General features: G+C 28.5%; 1 protein-coding gene across 1 annotated transcript; it reads right to left on the bottom strand.

Moving 5' to 3' along the window:
- Positions 1–1,645: 1,645 nt before the first annotated feature.
- LOC111616689 (transmembrane anterior posterior transformation protein 1 homolog) lies at positions 1,646–8,324 on the bottom strand. Its single transcript, XM_023358068.1, has 3 exons — positions 6,919–8,324; positions 4,567–4,759; positions 1,646–2,029 (listed from the first exon to the last, which is right to left on the bottom strand). Exons 1-3 carry the CDS (start codon positions 6,924–6,926, stop codon positions 1,880–1,882), a joined length of 351 nt encoding a protein of 116 aa, XP_023213836.1. The 5' UTR covers positions 6,927–8,324; the 3' UTR covers positions 1,646–1,879.
- Positions 8,325–8,677: the final 353 nt, after the last annotated feature.

The following is an 8,677-nucleotide window of genomic DNA, read 5'->3' as shown; positions in this document are numbered from 1 at the left end:
AGAATCGGCTTGGAGCAGGACTCGAACCCACAACTCCTGTTTACCATGCGGATGCCAGTTACATTACCCGAGCCTCCAGTCTGATCTCCTCTTCCAGACATATTTATATATTTGTAATCCAGTGGTTTGGCTTTACAGATTTATCGGATTTCGTGATGTTTGTTTATTCCGTGTAATTTTTTTTTACCTAATTTATATTTGCATTATCAAAATTCTGTTATTCCTGTCTAAAATTTATAAATGGCTGATTCTCCATTGCAATATCTAATGACATACAGTATAAAACTCAGAAACTGTTTCAGCAATTCTGTAGAAAAACATTAAACGTTCCAAACCATCTCCAAACAGTTGAGTTTGATAGGCAGTGATTTCTGACTCTCTTCAACTTGAATGATCATTTTTAAGATATCACTTTCACATACAATCAGTGAGACAAAGCAGTTTACAATTATAATTTAAATGAACTAAATAAAGTCATTCTATAAAATAATGCTTGAACCAAAACCATTTTCAAATGACTTGGTTCTGGATTCATTTCTATCAAATAGCCATAAAGGAAATGTTAAAATTTTTGTTGTTTATTGTATCTTGTAAGTTGGCAATAATGGTCTTAATGTATGTGTAGAGTAGCTTGACAGTGCATACACAATGGGCTGTGTTGATGAAATAAATATAATTTGTTGTTTCTGACATAAGTAACCATTGAAAGGGTATTTTCAATATTAAAATTTTAGTTTATTGGAAAAACATGATAATATTGATAACAATTGACTTGAAGATATTTTTTTAATTAATTTAAAAATGTTGAATAATATACATTTAATAATACACGAAAACTGTTTCTTTTTCAACCTCTGATGGTCCATAAAACAAAGACGAATGTAAATAACAATGAATTTATTGTCAAAAGTTAGGTACAAGCATGATTACTTTCCAAAATAATCACTGTGAAGATTGAAGCATTTGTCTATTTGTGGATGAGCTATGAAATCCCCCCTTCATAGAATGTAGCCATCAATGACTTGAAATGGGCTGTAATGTTGTTTTAAAGATTGTTATTGGTCTCAAATCTCTGCTCTCCTATCCATGTTTTCAGTTCAGGAAAGAGTGGAAATTGCTTGGCACTAAATCAGAGCTATACACTCGGTGTTTAAAAAATTCCAAGCTGAGTGGAAGTCTTCACACACCTTTAATGTGTGAAGACTTCCACCTTTTTTATATTGTATGGCTTCTATTGCAACAAGGTTTGGCCACCTGAGATTCCTCAAACCAAAATATGTTAAATACAACACACATCCAACAAGCACATGACATGATTGATGCAAAAAAAACACATATAAAGAAAACTATCATCTATTTTGACAGGTATTTCAGTTATTAAAGGAACTGTTGAAAAATAATATGTTGGTATCATCATCATCATCATGTATCATAAGTTTATTTACACTTATTTATGAGAACCGTAAACTTATTTTCTGACTAAATNATTTCATTTACTTAATGTAACTTTTAGCAAATATCTTTAGTAAACACATCTAATGTCACCATATTGTATTGATAGAACTACTGAAATAAGTTATTTTTTAAATGCCAAAATTTTTATTGCTGCATCAACAGAAATTTTGATTTATCATTGCTCAATTAGAATGGAAAACAATATCACAAATCACAAGAGCAATGAATAAAATTATACCTTAGTTCTTATTGTGCTATATTTTATTTTATTATATGATACTGTAAGCTACTATTTCATTATTGATTGACATTTTGCTTCTTTACCACTTGCATTATTATTATTATTTTTAAAAAGTTAAACAATCTTTGTTATACAAGAATTAGCAATTTCTAGTCTCATTTATACCAAATGTATTTTGTAGTTTTAAAAAAGGATACAGACATAGCAAACAGCCATTATTAGATGTGGCACTAATCCAATGTGTTCTCTCTTCCTTCCTCGAGGTTCTGTAGCTGTCCAGAATAGGGCATCCAGAATGTCTTGCCCGAAAGATGAGAACAGTTTATCTGCAATCTTACAAAATATAATTATTACATTATGATTTACCTACTTATATAAAATTACTAATTCAAAATTATTATTTAAATTTCAATAAACTGAGAATTAAATTTGTATTATTTTCAAAAAGTTTTGAATGTGCTAATTATAACACAAACATCTATAAGTTAAAATAATATGAGTTTAGAGTTTCATAAAAATCAACTTTTATGATTTAAATTGATAAATGATTACATAATGTACTTAATATAAAAAATCTTAATGTGATGGATTAAAATAATAAAATGCACAATAATGTGTAGAACTCTAGTTTGGTTTAATAAAAAAATTTAAAAATATTTTAAATGTATTTTATTTTATTTACTCTAATCCAGATTTTTCTAACAATAATATGATATTAATACTTAAAAGGGTCTCCCTATGCACTTTCAAGCAGTGTAGGAGGTGAATGATGAACATTTTCAACTACATTCATTATTCTGCTTCTGGTCCAACTAGAACTGCTTAACTTTGCAAATGCCTTAAGTGTCTGTAATGTTTTCAAATCTTTCAAATTATGGAACAACTACAGAATATTTGGTGCTTGGAAAAGTGCATATGTTAATCCTTTAAAGTATTGATTTAAGTTCCAGCTTTTGGAAATTGTATTTAATTTGGTATCAACTTGTCCACCTGTCACATGATGTAATTGAGATTAATCCAGTTTCATATAATGAACTTTTAATGATATGATTTCCAGAAAACATGTAGAATCTAGTTAAAAAAAAATTATAAATGGCTTAAGCTAGTCCTCAGGATGTATGTGAAATTGATAACATTAATATGTTATGGGCCAGATTTGTGAACATATCATTACTAAAAAGACATTTTATTTATGATGTTTGATGTTATAAAGATATTGTTATACTTTACAAATTTAACTTTGTTTTAATGCAAGTTATTCACAAAATATATCATTAATCTGTATCATTATTTTATGATACCTGCAAAGTTATCATTAATCATCATTTCAAGATGGTGCAAGAAATAGCTAATGGTCAGTAATGAAAATAAGCATTCATGCTTAATCAATTACTTAGCAATTCCTTAATGATGATAAAGATTTTAAAAAGTTATTAAATAATAATGATTTTTCAAAAAAGGTGATTAAATAAGATCACAATCACCTTTTTTGAAAAATCATTAATGTCTATATAAATATATAAATATCAACAACTTTGGTGATGTCTATATAAATATTTTCTAAGAGAGAGTGGACTATTCTAGTACATACTTGTGCTTATAAACTTAAAACTTTTTTACAGTGATGGTTTTCAATCCAATGTAGGAGGTAATGCTTTTATTTTTGAGTTTTTCAACAAATTAATAATGATCTAATCAAATTATATATTGTGTCAATATATTTTATGAATTTGATATTTCATTTAAATAAGCAAGTAATAATAAACAACAATAAAATCGGTTTATCTACGGTATAAATTACAAGTTTATTACAATAAAATCTCATTGTTTCAAAACAAGGGTCCAAAAAAATATAACTTTGAATTATCTGGATTTGAATTATTTGAAGTTTTCTTTCGGAATTAAAGATTTTTGTAATTTCAAATAAAATTATGACATTATCTTAAATAATTTCACCCATTCATTTACAAATGCATCAATATTACAAGTTATTACTTAGTAATTTAAGTTATTTTGAAAAAACTGTCACCTGGCATGTACTTAATGAAAACAATGAAAATGTAACCAAATTATATTCAAAGTAAGACCTGAAAATTAAGTACAAAAGAAGTTTTAGTGTTTCAATAAGAATTATCACAAATTTCATCTTGACTTTGAGATTACAAAAATCATGTGATCTGATGAAAATAAGCTGTATTAACAGCTAACAGCATATTTATAGCTGTTAGCTGTTAATATAGCTTATTTTCATCAGATCACATGATTGCACTATCATGAATACAGACATGTATTTAATGGACTTTGGAATTAGTGAATCAATAGACTTTTGCAAAACATGTCCAAAATAATTAAATATCAAAGAGATTTCTTCCATAAAAATAAAAAAATCTCTCTTCATTAACGTGTACAATGTCCTAATGACCTTGAACATACATTCAATAAATCAACAATGTATAATTGGTAAAACAGAAACTGCAACTTGGGAGTGGAAACTTTCTTATAAACATGTAACATGATGGAAGATTTCGAATTAAACATTATTATTGTGGATCACCAAACCAGAAAATGTCTTCGAATTTCTTTGTACTCATGTTTCAAATTATCTGAACTAAAATGTTGGCAAAATCCTATTCTCTTGGCAAGGGACTAGATTACATTGAATTGTGTGATACTTCAAATTATCCAATATTGAAATAACAAGGTTTTACTGTAAAAAATATTCTAATTGATATTTAATACCTAAACTAGGACAAAATAATTCTTATATTGACATAGCTGTCATTAAATCATTTGATGTTTTGCATGTTTAATACGAAAATATGTTTTTATATATTTTAGTTATGTAAGAAAAATCCAAAACTTATATTTACCTCTAACATATTAAAAAATATATATAATTTGATGACGGACTGACTTTTTACAATATGATATAACATGGACGTGTCAACATATGTCATGAGAAAACTGACTGTTATCAAAATTATTCCTCTCAATAAATCACAGATTTCTGCTGGTTGTAACACATTTTCTTTTTCATTACTGTCATTTCTTCGAAATAATGATCTGTATAAAGAAAAATAAAATCTGTTAAAAATATAAAAAGAAAATAAACAAGTAAAATGGCAAAGCCATTTTTGGGATGAGACTATGTCTCAGAGACTCAGGGCTTGTTCATATAATTGCTGACAACTGGGAACACAATGTTCACATTTCAAACTTCCCAACACATGCCAGTTGCTACTTGTTTGTAAGTTCCATCTGAGGGCAACAGATGGTGCTAATAGTTCTAAATTGCATTTGCACTTGTTTATTGTTTCAGTTTGCGAGCAACACATGCACAAATCTCGCACTCATGCCTGTTTGTAGAAACAGCCTCAGCATTTTGTATTTTATTTTGACCTGGTTCTTGGTCCTCTGACTACCTACAAGTCTGGTATATTTTATGTACATATGATTTGGGGCACCAAATACTCTCTGCCAAATTGCAACTCCTGACATGTACTCCTTCATAGCTCTAAGGTGTCCAGCCATTGACAGCAGTACGATTTTAGAGATGAGACATAGTCTTGTCAAATATGTAATAAAATTTTTTTTCCTAGGTTTGATTTACTGTATTGATTTTATACTGTATTTCTAGATCTATCATATTACATTAAATTGCATTTACATTAAATTATATTTAATGTAATGATAAAAACTGTTTAGTATAATTTTTAATAAGACATTTAATTTTTCTCAGAATTAATTATTTTTTAAATTTAAAACTACATTTTGTTTACAATATATTGTATTATTTCAATTTAAGAAATACTATAATTATTATCCAACTCTTTTCCTGGATAAAATTGTCTTTTTTTAATCAGAAGTAAGAACAGTTTTAAGAAGTTTATTAAAGAAAACTGAAGTACCATCTCTCCTCTTTACAATTACTTTTTAAGCAAGAAATGTTGGTCCAAGACATGTCCTCGTTTGAAACTTCATATGAACAATGAACATCACATAAATGTTCCTCTCTAAATTTCATGATTCTTACATTACAGAACATTAAAAACTAAGAAACTTTGTTTTTCTATTGACATAAATATGTTTTTAAAAAAGGTTAAATATCAATTAAAAAAGGCAGACAGTATATACACAATATATAAAATACAGAAGAAACTAAGACATCTTCCTTCACAGGGACAACCTTTTATTACAGGCTATGCCTCTGCAATAAGTTTTACAAGGTTCATTGATGATAAACCAACAATTGTAAAAAATATATACATACCTTCAATTAAAAAGGGAGATAGTATATTCATAATATATAACATACAGAAGAAACTTCTTAGTTTCTTCTGTATGTTATATATTATGTTTCTTCTAACTTCCTTTCCATTCTGTCCAATCAAAATCCGGTCTTTTTAAAACAGTTTTACATAATATTGCAGAGGCATAACCTTGACTGAATTGTTATCTCTGCAAAGGAAGACTTAGTTCCTAATAGTAATTGGACAGGATGGAAAGGAAGCAGTCTTCGTTTATTCTGTATATTATAAGGTTAAATATGTTATGTTTTTAAGGGATGAAAGTCAGCCTTCAAAGTTGGGTTTTTCAAACAGTAAGTTTTACAGAAACAGTTATCCAATTTTAATGAAATCAATTTGAAAACACTTCTTACAAAGAGTAATCAAAAAAATTTTTACTGATATCTAGAAACATTTTTATGGGACATGCCTATGAATTCTTCAAAACTCCTTATAAAAATTCCTTAAATTAATGAAACCAAACTTTTTGAAGAAAATATATGTTGAACAGATCAAAATTAAGTTTATGCATATAAATTTACGTGCATTTTTTGTGTGTTCAACACATTAATATCAATATGGCTATAAAATACTTACAATTTATACAACATTTTGAAACAATTAAAGCAGAAGTAAAAGGAAAAAACCATCTATAAATCCAAAGCAATCAATAATGCAATTCTGAAAATTTTGCACAAAAGACATTTTATTTGCACACATTTTTAATCTCTGCTTATTTGATATTCCCATCATTAATGAATTCATCCCATTTCATTATATAAAAATTTACTTTGATATTTGGTGCACATGAAATAGTAAAGTAAAAGATCATAAATAATAATAATAATATCTAACCATGTAAGTAAATACTGTTCAATTTATCAAATTTTTCAAACTAAATATAAAAAAAGCAACATAATAAACAAAATACCTTACCTGAACATAATTTTAAGGGAACGAGTAAGAAGAAACCATACTGATAAAGCAAATCGAAGTGGCAAAAATGTGAATATGAAGAGAAATGCATCAATACACTGGAAAAATCCATACCATATAAACTGAAAATATGTAAATTAACATTAATAAACAGCTATTAAAACAATGTAACTGAAAAATAAACATACCAACATCAAAAATCCAGCAATATAAAACTTTAAAACATTTGTTTGTCTATTAAACAATTATCATCAGGTCCTAACCTGCAACATTTTAAAGATTAAAACCTGATAATGACCATTAAAGTGTTTATGTTGCTAGATTTTTGATGTTGATGTGTTGATTCTTAACTATTTTTTTTAATTAATATTAATTATCATGTGGTAAATGTCAATAAACACAGGCAATTCTTGACATTCAGAAGCAATGTGTTTCTAAAAATGTATATGAAGGTCAAATGTTCAAAAATCTAACAATAGAACTGCATTTACAAGTTCAATTATTGGTTATCATCATCTACCTAATATACTAGACCTATTATACCAGTTATAAAGAAATTACGGCATTGACATGATAACTTGCTGAATACATTGTAATTTCTTTATGACTGGTGTAATATGTCTAGTAACTTATTTGTGACCTTTCGGGTCGGCACCTCTTTGGTACCCTGTCAGGATTGACACCACTGTGTTTCTCGAAACACGGAAACTGAGACGGCTATTACGTCACGCCGTCGAGCGAGCGGTCCCGTACTTGATCAGACGGATTCGTAATGTCGATTCGAGAGACAACATTGGAAGTGACTCAGATACACTTAACAATTAACAAGGGTTTATTTAAAAATCTATCGGAAAAAGGATTGTCGCGGAGAGAGAGAGTTCACATACGATTCGCGGGATGATAAATACCTTTGATAATAGGTCCCGGTCGGGTCTTGTTGAATCGGAGAATAAGAGCTTCCTATGGGTTTTTCAGGATGTATCCAGTTCTGATGGGTATTTTAGTTATCCAGGCGATCATGCACTAACACACACACACAGAAAAGTTTATCCTATGGCGATTAATTCGAATTAATTAATGGATGATAATTGAAGGGAGGACGACTTCTTTACTTTCCGAGGACTAAGGCAGCGACTAACTCTTTTCGGCCGTCTCTGATGATATTCACGGACGATTTCGGCCGTGCAGAGGTTAATAGTTCACGAGAAAGTGTCATGTTGTTTTCGAGAAAATGTAATGGGAGACTTTCTCAGGTAGCTAAGAACAACAATTGTTGCGTAATTCGCGAAATGTTATTATTAAAGAGTATTTCTAATATAAGAAGTTCTGCTATCTAACATATTTATGGCAATGATAATAGCCAATAATAGAATCTGTAAACAAATAACTAGACATTAAGCAATTGCAAGAAACAGAACTATCAATACATGTTATAAAAGGGATACAAAGATAAAAGAAAAAAATTACAAAATCTCTAATTAATTAATAAAGTTTCAGCTTTTTACAGTGAATACATTACAATTTATAAAAAACTAGCTTACCCGTCGTGCATTGCTACGATCTCAGAAAAAATGAAATTCAAGCCAACTTCATTATAATAAAATTCAATTTACATTTTATCATTTTTATTGAAACTTATTACAGTATTATTATTCATTTTCATTGGGAAAACATTTCAAAGTGTCATTTCAATTCTATTTATTTATTGGAGTGTTTGTGGATACACAATATTTTTTGTTTTTCCGTCTGGTGCGTACAC

Source organism: Centruroides sculpturatus, unplaced genomic scaffold, assembly GCF_000671375.1.
Source record: "Centruroides sculpturatus isolate CEXI.00-Female unplaced genomic scaffold, Cexi_2.0 scaffold3805, whole genome shotgun sequence".
NCBI lineage: Eukaryota > Metazoa > Arthropoda > Arachnida > Scorpiones > Buthidae > Centruroides > Centruroides sculpturatus.
Note: the sequence above shows the minus strand (reverse complement) of the source record. Positions and strands in the feature narration are given on the sequence as shown.

Excerpts from the sequence above, each read along its gene's own strand:
- LOC111616689 (XM_023358068.1), bottom strand. Across the intron at positions 2,030-4,566 it reads TATTTTTTAATATGTTAGAG|ATTGCAGATAAACTGTTCTC; the intron begins GTAAATATAAGT and ends ATATTTTGTAAG.